Source organism: Thamnophis sirtalis, unplaced genomic scaffold, assembly GCF_051295495.1.
Source record: "Thamnophis sirtalis isolate CommonGarterSnake01/CBP01778 unplaced genomic scaffold, rThaSir2_p1.2 scaffold_13, whole genome shotgun sequence".
Lineage (NCBI taxonomy): Eukaryota > Metazoa > Chordata > Lepidosauria > Squamata > Natricidae > Thamnophis > Thamnophis sirtalis.
This window is the reverse complement of record NW_028261393.1, coordinates 22,039,428-22,060,561: the sequence shown is the minus strand read 5'-3', so window position 1 is coordinate 22,060,561 and position 21,134 is coordinate 22,039,428. Positions and strand designations below refer to the sequence as shown.

The window sequence follows — 21,134 nt, the reverse complement described above, 5'->3', positions numbered from 1 at the left end:
TTAAAAGACCCAGGGAATCTTAAAATAAGATTGCTGGAAGGAAACCACAGATTTGATAAGCACAGAGTATAGCTACGCTGTAGGTTTGAACCTAACCTGATAGCCATGTTGATTCAGAACTGCTCCTCATTGCTTTTCAGTATTGTTCCAGGCATCTCTTCTGCTGCTTCATCTCCCAGAGGTGCTCAACATTTCAGAGAAACCTACTAGATCAGCAGAGAAACTGTTGAGGCACAATCCCATCAAGGATCACTGCTACTGCCTTGTTCTAAAGATTGGCAGTGCAGTACCCCCCACCAGGTCAGCACAACGACCTCCCAAGTCCCTGAGGAAGTCCTCAAACATCCTCTGGAAACCAAGCAGATCCACCAGATCCACAGGGGTGATGATCCATAGAACAGGGACATACAAAAATAAAGACAAAGAACATCTTTAAACAGTTTCACTTGTAATTTTAATGCATTTTTTCAGGAAACTGTCTTGAGATGCAATCTAATAAAATAGACTTTAGCTGCATGAAATGCAAAACAAAACAAAACCCCACATTTGTTTCAAGCCTACAATAAACCCACACATTTTTTGAGTTTTGCCCAACCGTTTCAGGTCAGCCACAGTCAACAGAACCAAATCCCAAAATGCTTGGGTTATTATGGATTTGGGATGAAATTAACCAATTTTGTTGTATTTAAGTACAATGACAATAAAGATTATACTTATACTTAAATGGAATCTAGACAGGGCAAGTAGAGCATAGCTGGTGTGCATCATTCCCTCTTGTCCTTGGTCCCTCAGCAGGTCTCCCATCCCCCCCCCACACACACCCTTTGTGTCCCTCATCTCTCCATTGCAGGCTCTGTCTAGAATGGCCTATTTTACTGGCCTGAACTGTCCCCCAATCTTTTAATGCCCTCCCCTTCACCACTTTTTTAAATGAGCTGGGCTTTTCCTGTTCTTCCCTCTTACACACACTTCTGTCTGAATTAGCCCTGTTTCAGTCCACCCTCCATTCAGTCCCTTAGGATGGCTGCCCATCTTAAAACACAACTCTGGGAGGCTCAAGCAAAACAGTCCCATCTTGCTATGTGCAGAAACTAAAACACCTCAAATATGCATGCTTCAAGTTTGGACACAGACCACCCAAACCAGCTGATCCAGGTGCCTCTAAGGTGTTAGTAATATTATTCATCTACGTGGTTTTTTCTTCAATCACTCAACTTCACACAACCACCTATTTATCTCAAATTCCATGCCCAAAAGATCCTACAGAATGGAGCTTTAGGATGGATGTCTTTTGGTAGTACATCATTCAGCAACTCATGTTTAGGTAATATCATACTTGGCTGATGTGATCCTTTCTGCTTCTGACTTTTGGTCATCAGAAGGAAGGAAGGATCCCTTCTCATGCAGCCAAACTGGAATAAATGGACACTTTGCATGACCAATTGACCTATGGTACAGAGAGAAAACCCCTGTCCCCTATAGCATATTTCCTTAGCTATATTTTCTTGGTGGACCTTCCTTCTCAAGTATCTGGGTTGGGTTTGGGGAGAGGACAGGAGACAGAGGCACTTGCATATACAGGAAGGATCCACAGGATTCTAGAGCCACCATTTTCGGCAAAAAAATATGCATACTAAAAACAAAAGCCAAATAATGGATGTTGAAGACACTTACCCCTATGCTCCCAGTTGTACACAGATTGAACAGGCAGCTCTAAGACTCTATAGGCTAAGATTTCCATGAAAGCACATTAAATTCAAGAAAACTTTTAAAACTAAGAACATGTACAAAAATAAGTCCATATACTCCTGTGAAAAATATACTGGAAACTGCCACCACAGATGAGGTACCATTTATTCCCCACCCACCCACCCAGCTCCATTGCAACGTCAAAAAATATCTTAAGTCTTTTAAAAACAAAAGAAAAATATCTGTCTGTTTTATAATCTTGGTTAAAACAGCACCCCTTGTTATATCATACCATTACAAAACAGAAAATCAGAATCTCACATCTTAAACACAAGCCTGAATTCCTGCTTTTCTCTGGCCTCGTGCAGTCATTGTCCACCTCCGTTTAAATAAATATAGCAGCTATAGTATTGTAAGAAGTGTGGCACCCAATGCCAATACATTGATATTGTACTATGAATGTTTATCGGCACTTTACAAAGATAGTTTCACAACTCTAATGTTGCCAGGTTTGGTTCTTAAATTAACAGATCCTCTCCACATGAAAACCATTTCACTGCTTTAGCACTCTGCATGAATTGAAAAGATGCTTTCCCGGTAGCCTTTGACTTGGCAGGAAGGAGGAAACTTACAGGCAAGGTTTGCAAATTAATCTGCTTAGCAGTGGGAACACAGTAAGAAATACATATCATACTGCATCAAAATGTAAACAAGTTTTTTTTCAAAGGAAGCAAAACTCAAGTGTCTAAAATAACCTTTTAAAAGGGCTTCTAAAAAGCTAAGTTGGAAAATAGTTTAGGGCATGAATTCCCACTGAAGTGGCAATCCCTAAAACAGAAAAAAAAGTTTAAAGTAAGCGTATATGAAAACATGCTATCGCTTTACCATACATTCACCCAGAACAATACAACTGTGAGGTCCTTGTTGTCCTCTGAGCTTGGCTGTTTCCTTGCAGATGTCTCATGAACCAACTAGGTAACATAGTCAGTGCTAGAGAGGGAGGGAACTAGATGTGACCTAGTTGCGTCATGAAATGTCTGCAAGGAAACAACCAAGCTCAGAAAGCACTAAGGGCCCCACAGTTCAACCCTGAACTCCAGGTGTCCTCTTCTGTTGGTATAATAAAACTTACATTGAACTCCAGTGAGGTTGGACAGCCTGGGTTGATAAATGGGGCATGTTTTCTTTTGGACAAAGAGATAGACAAATGTGAAGGCATCTCCCAAAGCCTGAATTTCATAGCTTCTTCCCTGTGCTGACCTTCCCTGGAGTCATGCTGAGAATGCAAAGGTAAGCGCAGTAGGTAACACATCCTCAGCTAGGACACTTTTCAGGCCTGGGGTTTACTTGTACGTCAAGTGAGCTGCTTCCCTAATCAAAATGATTTCAAGTGCATTCGTATTGTGCCCCTTTCCTGTGAGTTGGAATAAACTCTGCTAGACCAGATACATAGTAAATGCTCTTTGAGACACCATCCTACAGAAACCCAAACCTATCCTTTAAAACATGGCAGAAGGTTAAAGGATCGTGACTGGGGGAGCAAAATGGGCTCAGAATAATCGGCTCTCCATACAAGAGATTGGCAAAGAATGGGTTCTTTTAAACGCAACATGGAGGTCAGTAAACATTCTTCAACCAGTCAAATGGTTTTCACGTGGAGAGTGCTTGGTTTGTTTCAGCAGGGCTGGGTTATTTAACAATGCCCAGAGGAACCATCTGCAGTACGCATCTCTGCATATATAATATAAAACCAGTGCAAATAAAGCAGACAAAAATGCAGTTCACGTGTTTACAAAGTGCAAAACGTTTCCCCAAACCCTGCCATTGAGTCAAAAAGTTCACCTCCGACAATAAAATACTTTGCTTCGGATGTCAAGTGGAATGAAACAGAGAGAGGCCCACCTACCAGATTCACATCTAGTGATCTCGTTTCTAAAACGTATCCCACTAAACAAAATAGCATGCTCAATTTCAAAACAAAAAGCCTACACAATAAAAAAAATAGCTTCTTAAAGACTCCCTCCCACCCACCTGCATTTTAGGCTTGGCCTGATTTCATTGGGACAAGAGCTGAACTTCTGTAAAAGGCTTTGCTGTAGAAGGAAAATACTCATAAAATAAAGGTTCAGCAAACAGAAGTCCTGTATTACAAGGCAGCATTAAACGCTAGAGACAAAGAGCAGCATGAAGGAGCTTGCCTTTTTGATTTAAATAATAATAATACTCCCCTATTGTAAGGCTTTCCTTTCAAAATTGAGGGCTAATTTTGTCTATTTAAAACATATGCCCATTTTTCCATAATGAAAGGTGTAAAATGCTGCTGCAGCAAAAATGGGCAGATTATTATTATTTTTTCCTTTAACGGCTTATTGCACTAAAAAGATAGCAAAAACTGGTTGTCAGTCCCTTAAACAAAATAGTTATGTCTCTAAACATAAAAAAACAGGTTGCTGATACACCCACTTAAATTAAAGCATTGTTATTTGTCTAATAAATATAAAAGAGAGGGGGGAAGTACTCATATAATAGATATGCACGGTCACATTAAAGTGAGAGGAAGCCACTCAACTCATCTGTCTCCTTTTTTAAAAAAATACCAAACAAAAATAACTCTCTACTTCATCACGACGTGCCACCTAGAGAAACGAAGGAACATATGATGTCGCCAGAAGCTCGGAAGATACAGGTAACAACACACAAGAGGGAAAATTAGCTGAAACCTCTGGACAAGCAGAAAGCAACATCATTATTAATCTGGCCAGCTTGTGTCAGTACTTCTGGGAGAAAAGTACATGGCGAATTTAGTTCCATGATGGAAAGCAAATGGAGTGGTGCGACTCCCAAGCTATGCAGACAGACATGAAAGGCAGCAGTTGGCTAAACTACACAGGGAAGTATTAAGTGCAAGTATGCACACTCTTTCCCACAATAGTGATGGGGCCCGTTCAAGCAAAGTAACACTTGTTCTGCTTGCATTCAAGCACAGACAACCACGGAGGGGGAGCCAGATGCCACCCCCGCAAGGGTACAAAACAGACAAAAACACTTTTGCACACCCACCAACCCACTCCCACCTCAACATCACTTGCATTGCTCCTATAAGTTTTAATACCCTTTGTGTTGTTGTTGTTGTGGGTTTTTTTTTTTTTTTTTTTTTTTTTGCAGAAAGAGTTGTGCTGCTGAGCAACTTGAGGTAAAGGCATAAAAAGGATTAGACTACTCCTCCCTCCCTCCCAACCCCCCAAAGAAACACAGAGATCCAAACGCACAAAGGAAAAGAGGATGACAACAGCACTTCCCATAGGAAGCTGCTCCGAAAGCAGTTGGCTGGTTTCGTATTGCATAATAAGTGGCGTGTTCTTGGTGAAGTAAACAATCTTCCTTGCATCAGGACAAGGATAAGGCCTGCTCCCCGTTCCCACAAAAACAGAAATCAGCTACAGCAAGGCAGAGCTGCTCCCTCCCCCATTCACCAATTGCTCTGGAAACATACACTGTATGTGACTTAATTCTACAGTTCTTTCTTTCGTGAACAGGTTCCATCTCATTTTTTTAATATATATATATATCTATCTCTATTTTATATTTAGCTAAGCAAAGTACATGGTGCGTAAGGTGTCTTGGTGAATCTGTACAGCCTTCGCGAGGGCTTGGGGATCTCTTCCGTTGCTCTGTCCAGAAACATGGCTTCCTTCGGCACTGTAGGAAGAGGAAAAAGGGAAGAGAGGATGAATACATTCCTGAGGATCTGCAAGGCACCAGTTCTGCTCTCTTTCCTCTTGGGTTTCTCAATGAACAAGTTCTGGAATCAAATATCTCTAATATTTTGTCAAACAGACTTTAGATCCAGTGGCCAGCAAAAATAACATTTTTAATCCAATATCCCTTTTACTTCCCCCAAGTTGTCAAAGGTGGCATTTTAATATTAGAATTATTGATAGGTAGGTTAACAAATGCAAAATAAATCCCTAGAACCAGAGTTCTAAGTAATTCCTTGGGCTATATCTAATGTTTATCAAATTCTGTATCTAAGGTGGTTCTTTGCAGACATGGTGGGAAAACTTTTCATACTGTTGATATGAAGTGTAACATGGTGTTAACTATGTAACATGGTGTTAACTATGTAACACTAGCAATGTAAGTGTAACACCAGCAATGTGCTTTCCTTCCTCCCTACATTTACATGCATACACAATGCTTGTTTATGTATGTTGCAGATCTGTGCAAATACCTTGTGTTTGAAGGATCTGAAGCTTAAAACCAACTGTTCTGAACTTACATGAGTTTACAATGTGCAAACTTTACAAAAATGTTCTAATCTTGAAATGCCCCACTTTAAATAAACCTGACTTCAAGGCTGGGGCAGCACTGAAATAGTTCAAGGGAGACGAGAAGATGGCCTTTCAAAAGGGTTAGATGGAACCTGAAATGAATTTCAGAGTTACAAGTCTGCTATAATCTATAATTAATCCTTTAATCCAGACTTCTTGTCATGAAAAAATAGTGTAATAGATGAAAGACCATGAGGGATCCTATGCATGCACACTGTGGAATGCCCCATGCTGGATGGGGAAATCTGGGAGTTGAAATCCCATTGAAGTTGCCAAGGTTGGTAAACATTGGTATATGGAAAACCTAATCTCTATTTCAGTACGGATTTCCCAAAGCCCACAGAACCCAACTAAAAGAATGTGCAATGAAGCTGAGCGACGTCTATCCCAAGAAATCCTTTAAAAAAGCCAATGTTGCTCAGAAAATTCTGGAAAACAGAACCAACCTTTGGCTTTTAGGTAGACAGTTTGCTGAGGGAGCAGGACAAGCATTCATTCTCACCTGTCATGTTCTTTGTCCACAAGGTGGTATCTTGCTCTGAATGCTACCAGGTGAGCATAATAAGCTGGTGCAGGTATAGACACAGATCGTGTGCAGCGTACATAGGTGTGGCAGAGCTGGTAAGTTAGCAGCTGAAGTTCATCTGCAGTGAAACAATTGTCATCCCACAAGACGTGATAGTGTGAGGGGCGGCTGGTACCCTAAGAGAAAGAAAACACGACAGTATTCAACATTAATTTTTGACATCATATTTCTGTAACTATGTTTCTCAATCTCAGCAACTTTAAGATGAGTGGACTTCAACTCACAAAATTTCCCTAGCCAGCAGAGTTGACGTCCAGATATCATAAAGTTGTCACAGTTATGGTTGAGGTACACTATTGTGTAGCATTCCAAAAGTGGAAAACTGTTTTTTTAATTTATTAGGACAGGCATGGCAATTATAAATGATTCCGAGCCATCTGAGAAAGGGTTCTCATGATATATTTTAGCTGCTGTGATGCAGTCTGGGTCTCTTCTCATAAACTGGAACTTAAAAGAAGACTCAACAACTATCTAGAGCAGTGGTCCTCAACCTGTGGGTCGGGACCTCTTTGGGGGTCGAATGACCCTTTCACAGGGGTTGCCTAAGACCATCGGAAAACACCTATTTTCGATGGTCTTAGGAACCGAGACACCAATTTTATGGTTGGGAGTCACCACAACATGAGAAACTGTATTAAAGGGTCGCGGCATTGGGAAGGTTGAGAACCACTGATCTAAAGGGAAAGGTTTCCCCCTGTCCAGTCATTTCTGACTCTAGGGCCTTGTGTTCATCTCCACTTCTTAGTCAAAAGGAGCCAGTGTTGTCCAAAGATATTTCCATGGTCATGTGTCCAGAGTAACTATATGCCAAGATGCACGGAAAGCTGTTCAAAATCTATCTGCATCTCTAAGAAATGAAGGTGGTTTATTCTGTCTGTTATTTCAGAATAACCATTTAAGTAAAAACTTAAGACAACTGGATAGAGATACACGTGTTATGTTGAAATAACTATCTTTTTTCTTAGCGTTATTAGAGAATAGATTCCATTAGAGATCATCACTCTAGATAAGAGAAAGCTTCTGTTTTATAGCAAATCAAGGTTTTAATAGTTATTCTAATCAATGAATATGTATTTTTAAAAATAACTATGATAAATTAGCAATTTTGCTTTAGGTCAGTCTTTGCTGATTTAATTTTTCTCAATCAAAAACTGGACAAATGTGATTTTGTGTCTCCACAAGTGCCTCCACCTGCGTACTGGACCCGTGTCCCTCATGGCTGGTTACTAACAGCAGTGAGGTGACACGAGGCTGGATCCAGGCGGTTGTGACCGCCTCTCTTCGGGAGGGGAACTTCCCCGCCGCACTGAAAGCGGCGGTGGTGAGACCCCTCCTAAAGAAGCCATCCTTGGATCCAGCTGTCCTTAATAACTATCGCCCAGTCTCCAACCTTCCCTTCCTTGGGAAGGTTGTCGAGAAGGTGGTGGCCTTTCAGCTCCAACGGTCCTTGGAGGAAGCAAACTATCTCGACCCCTTCCAGTCACGCTTCAGACCCGGTTACAGCACAGAAACCGCCTTGGTCGCATTGACCGATGATCTCTGGAGAGCCAGAGATGGAGGACTCTCCTCCATCCTGGTTCTCCTTGACCTCTCAGCGGCTTTCGATACCATCGACCATGGTATCCTTCTGCGACGACTGCGGGAGGTGGGAGTGGGAGGCACCATGTTGCGGTGGTTCTCTTCCTACCTCTCGGACAGGTCGCAGTCGGTGTTAGTGGGGGGGCAGAGATCGTCCCCTAGGCCCCTAACATATGGGTGCCTCAGGGCTCGGTCTTATCCCCCCTACTATTCAACATCTACATGAAACCGCTGGGAGAGATCATCCGCAGGCACGGGATCAGATACCATCAATATGCGGACGATACCCAGTTGTATCTGTCCGCCCCGTGCCAACTCAATGAAGCGGCTGACGTGATGAGCCGAGGCCTCGAGGCCGTTATGGACTGGATGAGGGTTAACAAGCTTGTGCTCAACCCAGAAAAGACCGAGTGGCTGTTGTGTTTCCCTCCCAAAGATTCGATCAATATTCCATCACTCAGGCTGGGGGGTCAAATTCTATACCCCTCAGAGAGGGTTCGCAACTTGGGAGTCCTCCTAGATCCACAGCTATCGTTTGACCACCACCTGACGGCTGTGACTAGGGGGGCATTCGCCCAGGTTCGCCTGGTGCGCCAGTTGCGACCCTACCTGAATCGGGAGGCACTCACAACAGTCACTCGGGCCCTTGTGACCCCTAGGCTGGAATACTGCAATGTGCTCTACATGGGGCTGCCCTTGAAGAGCATCCGGCGACTTCAGCTGGTACAGAACGCGGCCGTGCGAGTGATTGTGGGTGCACCGCGGTTCACCCACATAACACCTATCCTCCGCGAGCTGCGCTGGCTACCTGTCGATCTCCGGGTGCGCTTCAAGGTGCTATTAGTCACTCATAAAGCCCTGCATGGTAGTGGATCTGGATACTTGAGAGACTGCCTCCTGCCAATCACCTCCCTGCGACCAATTAGATCACACAGATTGGGCCTCCTCCGTATTCCATCGGCCAGCCAGTGTCGGCTGGCAACTACAAGGAGGAGGGCCTTCTCAGTAGTAGCCCCGACCCTTTGGAACGAACTCCCCGTGGAGATTCGTACCCTCACCACCGTCCAGGCCTTCCGCACAGCCCTCAAGAACTGGCTAGCCCGTCAGGCCTGGGGACAAGGATAGTTGCCCCTCCCGAATGATGAATGTATGTTGCTTATTACTTTTATTATATGTGTCTATGTCACTGTTTGTACTTCCTTCCCCCCCCTCCCCCTGATTTTATGTGAGCCGCCCTGAGTCCCCTCAGGGAAAAGGGCGGCCTACAAATGTTAATAAAATCATTAATAAAAAAAAAAATCATTTTGTTTTCATCTACTCAGTGACACCAAATTTGGATAGGCATGACCAGAAGCACTGGTCCAGGAACTGAATGCTTCATTTTTCACCTGTATTCCTGCATGGCTACAGAGGTAAAAATCAAATTCGTAAGGATGCGTGATATCCGTATCTACTGTTGTTCCAGCAGGGATGTTTCCACTTCTTCCAACCTGGAACATAAGTAAATTAAATATTAAATTAAAATGTGTTTTTTTAAAAAAAAAAATAGGTATATTTCTCAATTCTTGATTCTAATGTCCACATTGCACAAAATCTCTTGAGAAGCATTAAGCCTTCCATGTAGCAGTCAGTTTTTAATGCACATTTTGTTTTTTAAAAAGTCAAACTTTAAGCTAACTCAAAGCTATTGATAAATTAATCATACAAACCAAAGAACTTCAGCTACATCCAGAGGTACCTGAGCCACCCACTAGCCAATGCTAGTTGGCAATTTGGGGTCCTGCATTTCCAATACAGATTGGGAAAAGATAACTTGAAGATGAGGGGCTGAAACCTTTTAACAGAACCTAACCAGGAAGCCTCTGCCAGAAATCTTACTCCTGTCATTATTACAGTGTCTTTGATCCTTCCTCCCCCCCTCCAAGGATATATGGTAACAGCAATTATCTACTTTATACATCTGCTGCAAGAATGGCAACCAGTATGAAATGCTGCAAAGACTCAACTACTCTGTATCTGTACTAAGAATGACAACTACAATTCTTGTTTGTGGGGGGGAAAACTGCTTGGAAATAGGACAAGTCTTACCCTTTCTGTCCTATCAGCACAAAACAGCCTCGTATGATGCCTCTTCTGAACCACGATGTATGTTATGCCAGGCTGATAGTCTTTTTCCAAGCTGATACAAGCCTCTCTAATTGCCAGCAGCTCATAATACAACACCTACACAGGAGGAATAAAAGGCTTGGCTCACTCGAACAGCGATAAGCATGGGAACGTAAATCAGATTTCTGTTCTGACAAACAAACACACAACATTTGTCATTTTTCAGCCACAACAAATTTAAATGGCACTATTATTCAACTTGGCAACTTTCAGATAGGTGGACTTTAACACCCATCTGAAAGTTGCCAAGTATGAAAAACACTAAGCTAGCAGAGAACAGGATTAAACTTTCTGTGTTATAACTGGAACTTTTAAAACTTCTCTGCATATTATCCTTTTTACATGTTTACCCCACCTTTTCCCCTCAAGGGTGAAATGCATACAGGATTACCATTTCATCCATGTGAAGTACCGTATTTTTCAGACAATAAGACGCAACGGTGTATAAGATGCACCAAGATTTCAAAGAGGCAAGTCAGAAAAAACAGATTTTGTCCTCCCTGGTCCCCAGGAGCACCCTGCACTCAGCAGGGCTCGGGGAAGGCAAAAGTGCCCCCATTTTTTGCCCCTTTTTCACCAAAATGGGGGCATTTTTCCATTTTCCCCAGCCCTGCTGAAGCCTGCAAAGTGCTTCGGGGGGGGGGGGGGGGGAGGCAAAAATGCCCTCATTTTGTGGAAAATGGCCTGTTTTCGGGAGGTCAAAAATAGCTCTATTCGGTGTATAAAATGCACCAACGTTTCCACACTTTTTTTGGGGGGGGGGGGGAAGGTGCATCTTATACTCCGAAAAATACAGTACTGGGTTAAAGGATAGGGACAGATCCGAAGTCACCCAGCGAGATTCATGCTCAAGTGGGACTTGAACCTGGGTCTTCTTGGATTCAATCCAAACATTTATAGCAAAGCAAATGGTAAAGATTTTCAAAAGGAAGTGATCCATGATCAATGGAAGGACGAGCCCTATTCAACAAGGTTCATAGTAGATTACGTAGAAATCATTCAAGCAATGCCCTTTTTGACAGATTTTAAGGACCTTTTTGTGGCAGTGATGCTGATAATATTCTTATACTGGTATCTGACCATCAACAGTAGGGGTCTTGATAATATTTAAGGGCTCATTATGATTTTCTTTTCTCTTCTTCTTGTTATGAACGGAAGACATAAGTTCCTTGGCACTCTGCCACTGAATTAATGTTTGAATTTTATTGTTAGCTGGTTTGAAATACCCCGCTAACTATGCAGGACATAAGTGAGATATAAATAGATATTAAGACCTGTCGAAACTGTCCTTCTGAAACTCCGTCACGATAGAAGATGATTCGTGTGGGTTTGAACCGTGTTGATTTGTAGAACTGGATGAGAAGTTCTCTAACCATGGAAGCCAAATCTTGGATGATCTCCTGGCGGGGTTTCTGGACTCTCACTGTGGCACAGTACCTGCTTGGATGAGCATCCATGCTACCTACAACCTAACAGCGAAAAAGGGATACATGAAAATAAATGAAGATTCCATAGAGGCCATGTTTCAAATGTCCTTTCTTTATACCAACTGTTTTGCTGATTTGCTAATAGTAAATAATATTTTATATGGCTGTTGCTTACATTTGTCACTTGTTGATTTTTTTAGAATGTTCTGTTAGATTTTGAATTTATCTTTTCTTTTATAATTAGCATAAACTCCCTCACAAGTTTATCCTTCCAACAATATCCCAGAGAGTGTTCTGACCCAGGCTTCCTTAAAAAGCATGAAGCAGAGTCTTGGTCCCGGCAAAACCGCTTTTATTTATAGACTGTGAATTCCTTTCATTCACAATCAGCAAGACTTGTCAAACAGTCTTCCAGAGGAATATTTATCAACATGAACCTTATCTCGCTTGGAGAGCTGCCAGATAACTAGTTTCCAAATGCAGGGCAAGGCAACACTTGGCACAGAGGCTCTTATACTCACAAACAGAACTTTCCTCTCTTGAAACGACCGAAGGAACAAAATTCTTCCCTGCAAAAGCCCACTCCCCATTCACTCCTTTTGATCCTATGGGAGGGGCCAATCACAATCACCTTTACTCTTAAGTCGATCCTGCTTTCTTAGTTGTTCTTGTCTTCTGGCAGTTCTGCACATGCGCACACTGGAAACAGGCTCCAGCTGTTCCTCTGCCTCACTGCTGTCTAGCTACCTCTTTGCCTCCAATGCAGAGCCCTCATCTGAGCTTTCCTCAGCCCCCAGGACTGGCCCATGTTCCTCCCCAACCTCTTCACTGTCCAACTTTGCTGCCAGCTCTGGTGGTTGCCGGCGGGCCACAACCGTGAGAGAATTAAGACACAGGAACTGGCTTAAGTCAATGAATAACATTTAAGGCTTAAAAATAAGCTTGAATCTGGGATTTTCCAGTCTTAGTCTGGCAGTTTATAGGATTTATTTTCGAAGTGGAATATTTTTATTTATCTAAATAATTATCCATCAGAATTATTTTTGGGAAGAAGAACTACACACCTACCACGTGCTTCATCACCACATAACAAATGCCTTCTCTCCCTTAATAAGATAAATGGACAGCAAAGTTAAATCCAATGATTCACAGAACCCAGGTATGTAGAAACTACAAGTGACCATAAAAAACCATTCCCCTTTACCAGAGACGGTTTTAATTTGCACACAATGAAAAAATAAGCAGAAAGAATGGCTGCTAAACCCATGAGACACAAAGAACTGGATTAAAGCAACCAAAACAAATTCATTCTGTCTCAATCCAAGTTTCTCAGTTTTCTCATTCAAATTATTTAGGGAGTGGGAAGGGAGGGAGACCCATGAATACAACATAGCTTACAGCAGCAATGGAAGGCTTCTTTCCATCCCCAGCAGGTGGATGAGTAACATCGGCTCCCAAGAAGATCACTGGTTGTTGGAACACAGAAGGTCTTTTAAAAAAAAGGGACAAATCAACCCCAGTATTAATATCTAAGTGATGGTCAACAGCCCCTGGGTTACATGCACCTCACATTTGGAAGGAAAGAAAGGCAGATGCTTCTGGCATGTAGCCAGGAATGTAACAAATCTCATGACTAACTCCTGCATATTACAGAATTTATTTTCTTTGGGGGAAAAACACATTAAATTTATATGTGAAACAGAGAGCATAATCTGTCATTATAGAGAATGACCCTTGTGCTAAAGTAAACACCAATGTAGAGTATCCATTTCTTGCTTGAATGTGCATCTTCTCAGAACTGGAATCAGAATTTATAGCAGCATACAGGTAGTTTTCTATTTACGAAGAATTGCTTAGCAATCGTTCAAAGTTATAATGGACCCTCCATGGTATTTACGACGTGGTTCTAAAGTTTCGATGGCTGTTGCCAACCTCATGGTCATGTGACCACCTCAGGCACTCAGCAACTGGTCTGCATTTAAGGCCATTTGCAGCGTCCAACTGGGTTTTATGATGCCTTTGCCTGAAAACCAGCATTTACTTCCAGTTTTAGGCTAAAACACCCCATAATGAACGATGAGCTAACTTTACAATCACCAGGCTTGCTTTAAGCTCACCATATTTACTTAACAACCACCTCAAAAATCATTCAAAAAATTAGGTTGGTCACATGAGTGACCCATTGTACAACTATCACAACAGTTAAAGGGCAAACTCTGTTAGGGGCATAAATTAAGGACTATCTGTATCATTTTAATAATTCCTATTTGTTCACCAAAAAACACTTCAAAGCAACCAACATGATTTTGGCTATTAAGGTAACCAAGTATCGGAACCGTGTTTATTACATACAGAAAAATTTGTACGTAAAATATTGCCACATAAAAATGGCAACTCCACAGACTTTCAATGCATGTACTCTATATGCCAAATTCTGTGAAACGTTAAGGAAGGATTCTTACCGTTGATGAGGTACAAGGATATTGTTGATTCCTCCCAATTTTACATTAATCTTTAGGCACAAGTTTGAGAGGGTCTGAGGAGATGTTTTTATGACATTCTTGACTTGAACACACTGTGTAGCCATCCCTAGAAGTGTGTCCCCCACACGCTTCACCTCCGCTAAAAAAAAAGAGGATTAATATGAAGAATCTTCAAAGTTCTAAGGAACGGTTCTAAAATCTAACATTACAGTAGCTATCTGCTTACTGAAAATCATGCCCAGTTTTTCTGACCAGTCAACGTTAGCCTTTCCCAACTGATACCCTCCAGATGGGCTGGATCATACTTTACATTATCTTCCTTTTAATCATGGGAATTTAAATACATGAATAAATAGACACATCTAGGGGACAGCAGGTTGGGAAGCATCTCGGTCTAAATGGGTGTCCAAAGTTGGCAATTTAAAAGCTATGAACATCAACTCCCAGAATTCCTTTGTCAGCAGGTTCTGCCTCTGCTGCTGTGCATTTTACCGGGACTACTCTTTCCTAGAGGTTTTGAGGAATAAGATGGAACAAAACCAAGGAACCTTAGCTCAATGAGGGAGATCAATAGCAGAAGAAAAATCCCAACCCAACCCTCTAGCCCTTATAAAGACATCCACTCAAAGTCAGAAGTCTTCAGAGGAACAAAGTCCTGAAAACACAGATTACTTTCCAATATTTATTCCTGTTGTTTTTTCCTTGCTTTTATCATCTATCCACGCAATATTCTCTGAAAACATTAAAGAAATGTTGCCAGTTAGTATTTGAAAAAGTTTTACAATCCATGTGATGCGAGTAGAAATGGTGCCAAGAACAAAACATAGGAGAAAGCTTCACTTTCTCCCATATGATGCAAAGTCTTTACCACAGAGGGTCTTCTTCCAATCAAGAGGTATATTTCACTGACCTCCTGAAGAACTTTATCCCAAAGCCCCTCCTCTTCTCAGGTCCCAGAATGTAACAAGAAACATGAAAAGCTTGCATTTCTATTGTTACCCTGATTTGCCGTGCCCTCATTAACTCTAAGCTTCATACAAGAATCTACTATTCTAAGATTATTTACTTTTTTACTCAAGTCTTCTCAAACCATTTCAAAACAAGTAGAGCTCATACAAAGTGTTTGGATATTTATTTACCATACACTGGGGTCTTTCCTGGCAGGATGACGATGATGAGCTGGAGTCCTGAATATGTGTTTTTAAGGTGTCGAAACATGGGCTCCACACTGTCAGCACCTTGGGCGTATTTACAGAAGCAAGGCTGGCCCTGGATTGGCATCCCTGCGTCCTTAGAAATTTTGCGCAGCTGGTCTGTGAAACCCCTGGCAACAAATAAAAACTGGATGAAAGGGGAATACTAGCATCCAAACACATAGAGGTCATTCATGTTTGTTCCCCTTTGCTCTAAAAGTGAGAGTTAATGGTACACCTAGCTAGTGTACTGAGAATGACAACCTGAATGACAATGAAGGCTATTATCATTAATATGGTACAGGTAGTCCTCGACTTACAACTGTTCATTTAGCGACCATTCAAAGCTACAACAGCACTGAAAAAAGTGACCAATGACCATGATTATTGCAGCATCCCCACAGTTACATGACCAAAATTCAGATGCTTGGTAACTGACTCATGTTTATGACAGTTGCAGTGTCCCAGGGTCATGTGATCAACCTTAGCCACCTTCTGACAAGCAAAGTCAATGGGGAAGCCAGATTCACTTAAACAACCGTGTTACTAACTTAACAATTGCAGTGATTCACTTAACAACTGCACCAAGAAAGGTTGTAAAATGGGGCAAAACTACCTTAACTGTGTCACCGTAACAACATCCATTTTGGGCTTAAATGTGGTCAATAAGTCAAACACTATCTTTATTAATGTGTTTCAGCAAGTTTTGAAGTCAAATTCTGAATAACAAGAATAATATTAATTATAATATTATAATTATATATCATTATGCTTTTTAAAAGACTGGAATGAGAGAGTTGAAAGTATTAAGAAGGAAAATGCAGATGGATTATATGTTTTAGGAAACTGAAATGAAACAGGGGACTGACATCAATTCCTTCAACTCCCATAAATACTTCATAGCTTACACTGTTTTCAAACCAGCTAAAATGATGTCTGCATACCTGGATTATCACCAGACAGAGAACACAGAAATAAAATTGACTATATTATTGGTTAAAAAAAAGGGGGGGGTGGAAAAGATCAATTATAGGATCAAAGAGATGGCTGTGTGCTGACTGTGGAACAGATCTTGAATGGCTCATATGTAAGTTCCAAATTAAGCTAAAGAAGAAGAAAACCAACTAGTTTACTCAATTAGATTTTGAGCATATAGACATAATTTTCAAGGAGGACACTTTGGATTCTCAAGCCTCATTGATAGAGAACCAGATAAATTGAGGAATGAACTGAAGGAAATTGTTATGGACGAATGTGAAAAATGATTGCCAAAGATGGAGAAACAGAAAACAGAAAACTGAATGTCAGAACAAACTGCAGAAATTGCGGGGAAAAGAAGCCAAGCCAAAAAGATTAAAATTTCAGGGGGGAAAAAAAACCTTTTGAGTTTTAGAGAGCTGTTAAAAAAGATAAGCAGCGATATTACAACATCTGTAAAAACACTGAAAATGGAAACAGGCATGGAAAAACAAGGAAAGACTTCCAAAATGTCTGTGAAATCAAAAGGAAATTCCAGACCTTAAATGGGTATGGTGAAGGAGTTAGAAGGAATACACTGAAATTATGAACAGTAGACGTGTCAACATTCAAGATAAGATAGAAGACATTTCCTATTTACAAGTATCTCCAATACTAAAAGCTTCTAACCAAACTATGCTTACAAATCTGGAAGCTAAAAGTGGCCAATTTACATTCCGATACCAAAACACAGAGACTTAATTGCCTGTGCAAACTAGTATACAATTTCCTAGGCTAGCAAAGTAATGCTTAGGACCACAGGCTAGCAAAGTAATGCTTGGGATCATCCAATGCTGGATTAGAGCCCTACACACACACAAAAGTAACATCCAATGTTCAAGATGTTTTAGAAAAAGCCGAAGAACATGAGGCATTTCAGATGTGTAGTGAATAACTGAGAAAGCCAAATAGTAACAAAAAGAAGTCAGTATGTGCTTCATAAATCATAGAAAAGCTTTTCATTTTATTAATTATGTCAAACAGTGGAATGTACTTAGAAAAAGGGCAGTCCCAGAATATCTCACTGTCCTTATGCAAAGTCTATATATAGATGAAGCATTCACAGTATATGTCTATGGAGATTCTCAGTTATCCAAGTCATGGTTGTTCCAAAGTTGCTTTTTTAAGAGGCAGCTGGACTTTCTGGTTTTTCTTTGAAGTTTTGCTTCTCATCCAAGAATCTTCTTCCTCTGAAAAGCTGAATAAGCTTCTTGGATGAGAAGCCAAACGTCTTCAAAGAAAAACCAGAAAGTCCAGTTGCATGAAAGAAATGGGAGTAAAATTAAATATAAAGACCAAACTAATGTTCACAGGCACAACAATCAGCCACAGAATTGACAATAAAGATACTGAAGTGACTGACAGCTTCTGCTATTTAGGAGCAACCATCCACAGTATAGGAACAAAGAAATCGAGAAGTATGTCACAATTGCAAGCAGTTGACAGAATAACAAAGAAAACTGGACTTTGAAGAAGAAGGAAAAAAATACCATCAACTCTTTTGAACGTTAGTGTTGGAGAAGATTCTTGAGTATATCATGGTCAGCCAAGAAAACAAACTGATGGATCATCAAACAAATCAATTCAGAGTTCGTACTTGAACTCTGATTAGGCTCAAATTCTCTTACACTGAACTGGAAAAGACTCTGAGAAAGGTGAAACAGAAAAGGATGACCAGCAGCTAAGTGGATAGACTCAGTTACAGCAGCAACAGGTGCACCACTGGAAGAGCTGAAAGAGCAAGTTAGGGACAGATCATCAGGGAGAAAATCTATCTATGTGGTCACCAGGAATGGCACATAATTTGATGGCACATAATCATGTTTTTTTTTGAGCAGCAAACTATTTTTAGAGATCAAGTATAAACCAAAAAGCACAGAATCGGTAAAGTAGCCATGCTATGATTTGATTGCTTATTTAGTATCCTATGACTATCACTAACTGTTGTATCTTATGATTCTTGATGAATGTATTTCTTATGTACACTGAGAGCTTATGCACCGAAGACAAATTCCTTGTGTGTCCAATCACACTTGGCCAATAAAGAATTCAACTGAATTCTATTCTATTATCAAAATACATCCGTTTAAGGCCAAAGGGAAGCAACTCATATCTTGAACAATAGGCTTACTTTAGTATTTCTTCGCGACATTGCCTCTGTGTTGCAAAGCAAGCAATAGCCCACATCTTGATTTCCACACCTGTGTGAAACTGTTTCCCCCGCATATCCCATACTCCATGGCTTGGTGTCGCTACTGTTCGATTCTAAATAAACAAACAGAAATATCAATAGGCTTGCAGTTTACACAATGAGCACTAGATGTCATTATCAAAGATGCATAAACTTAAGATGGGGACTAGGGAAATGAACTCACTAACCAAGATAGTCCAAAGCTACAAATCCAATTATTTGAGAATAAATCCAGAGAAGAGTTTCTTACCCGCCCTCCGTACTGCAACATGGGAGCTGGGAGCACACGCCCCGTCACATGAGCCATCTCATCACGTACTTTAAACTGGAATTCCTGAACAAATGGGTCAGCATCGTAATTTGCACTTCGCACCTGAGAAAAGAGGAGATAAAGAAGAGACAACATGATAACTCTACAGTAGCTGACTTCAGCACTTGCACAATAATAAACTGGTATGATTAAAAAAGAGAGGGGACATTTGGGATATGAGGACGCAAACAGGAAGAAGCACAACGGATCATCTATTTTTCTAATTCAGAGGCAAACTAACCAGTCTGCTGATTTCTTCTTGTCTGTCAGGTGCAGATCTGGCTGTTGCTTTTATCATTGTTGATGTTTGATTGTCTGTAAGCTTCTTAATACATCGCTGGCCTGCCACGATGTTACACACCTGCAAAAATATTATATGTTAATCTTATAAACAAATGATGGAGCTGTACAATTGTCAGCAGCATGCAATGTTTTTTATATACCAGGTGAAACTCCACTTCCTCCAAAATAACCTGCTATGATAATAATGCTGTCCAAATGGCACTCTGTGCAGATGTATGTTTAATTCCCAGAATTTCCCAGGGAATATGAAGACCTTGGCTGAGAAGTCTGGGAACTGAAGGTCACCCAATTTGAGAAGCATGTTCTACATGCATCAATAATACTTTTATGAATTGGTTGGATAGTATTGCTTAATTGATTAAGTGCCATCAGGCCTGGTTCAATCCTTAACAACCATATACCCTATTTTTCGGAGTATAAGATGCACCAAGGTTTTGAAGAGGCAATTTTTTTTAAAAAGTAGGTAGGTAGAAAGAGGGAGGGGCAGAGAGGTAGGTAGGGAGAGAGAGTGTGTGTGTAGGTAGGTAGGTAGGTAGAGGGATAGAGAGAGAGAGAAAGAGAAAGAGAGAGGGAGGGAGGGAGAGAGAGAGAGAGAGAAGGTAGGTACGTAAGTGGATAAAGGGGGGAAGAGAGAAATACAGTAGATAGGTAGGGAAAGAGATAATGTTTCCAGGTGTATTTATCCATGTGCTGGAGAAGGAAATCGCTGACAATCTGCAGCATCTAAGACTTTGTTTCTGCTGGCAAGCACTTGATCAATCTAATTCTCATCAATCACTTTAACTAAAGAGCTTTCCAAAGGGGGGGGGGAGATTTTGCACTCGGCAAACCTCCCGAAAACAGCCTGTTTTTCGTGAAAACGGGCCTGTTTTTTTTATTTTAAAAAAATGGCATGGGGGGGCTTGCAGAGTGCTCCTGGCGAGGTGGGGGAGGGGCAAAACGAGCAATAAATGGCCCATTTTCGCAAAAAAGGGGCTCATTTTTTGTCAAAAAATTTACATGCATAGCCTTATGGAGGCTTATAGAGTGCTGCTCGGGGCTGGGGGGGGCAAAATTGAGCAAAAAATGGACCATTTTTTGCTCATTTCTGCCCTCCCCAGCCCCCAGGAACTCTCTGAAAGCCTCCATAAGGCTCTGCATGGCCATTTTGGTGAAGGGGGCGGGACTTCGGGAGGCAAAAAATGCTGTATTCGATATATATGACGCACCCAGATTTTCAGCCTCTTTTTTGAGAATAAAGGGTGCGTCTTATACTCCGAAAAATACGGTAGATTTCCTCCAGGATGATTAATCCCTAGTTTGATCTTTCAGGTCTGTTTTCTTCTTGTTGTTGTCCCATATCCATCATCGGACATTGCTGATCATGTTGGCGATCCTATTTTTGTAAAGAGCCTCATGAAAAAGTGCTGTTGAGTTAAGTAAAGGATGCCATATTTTTCCGGGTGTCGCATCACATGTCCAAAATATTCTAACTTTAGCTTTGTAATGGCTTTGATGATTTCCCTTTGCTTTCCCAGGCAGCTTATCACCTCCTCATTTCTGATTTTGTCAACCAGCTTATACATAACAGCCATCTGCAAATCCACATCTCAAATGCTTCTAGTCTCTTACTCCGGCTTACTCCGTAGAGCAGGATAGAAAAGATGTAGCATCTAACAAGCCTCATTTTCAATTTTAGGCTTATGTCGTGATTACAGAAGACCTTTTTCATTTTGAAGAATGCTGTTCGAGCTTTCTCTGTCCTTGACATTTCTTCACTGATCATGTCCCAGCTTTCATGTAAATTAAAAGTGAGGTAGGTGATCCTTTCAACTTTTCTAGTGGTATTCGTTCCGAATTTATCAGTGGTAAATTAATGGG

General features: G+C 41.1%; 1 protein-coding gene across 2 annotated transcripts in view; it reads right to left on the bottom strand.

The window, feature by feature from the left end:
- Positions 1-1,882: 1,882 nt before the first annotated feature.
- The window catches only part of LOC106555754 (protein argonaute-3), a 63,947-nt gene continuing 44,695 nt past the window's right edge, over positions 1,883-21,134 (bottom strand). For both annotated transcript variants that reach the window (XM_014074655.2, XM_014074663.2), the window contains exons 9-19: positions 19,213-19,332; positions 18,912-19,034; positions 18,602-18,735; positions 15,400-15,584; positions 14,240-14,399; positions 13,176-13,266; positions 11,625-11,819; positions 10,273-10,407; positions 9,573-9,674; positions 6,523-6,722; positions 1,883-5,388 (exon numbers count right to left, since the gene is read on the bottom strand). In XM_014074655.2, coding sequence (XP_013930130.1) covers positions 5,280-5,388; positions 6,523-6,722; positions 9,573-9,674; positions 10,273-10,407; positions 11,625-11,819; positions 13,176-13,266; positions 14,240-14,399; positions 15,400-15,584; positions 18,602-18,735; positions 18,912-19,034; positions 19,213-19,332 — 1,554 coding nt within the window. In that variant the 3' untranslated portion in view covers positions 1,883-5,279. The remainder of the gene's footprint in view (positions 5,389-6,522; positions 6,723-9,572; positions 9,675-10,272; positions 10,408-11,624; positions 11,820-13,175; positions 13,267-14,239; positions 14,400-15,399; positions 15,585-18,601; positions 18,736-18,911; positions 19,035-19,212; positions 19,333-21,134) is intronic.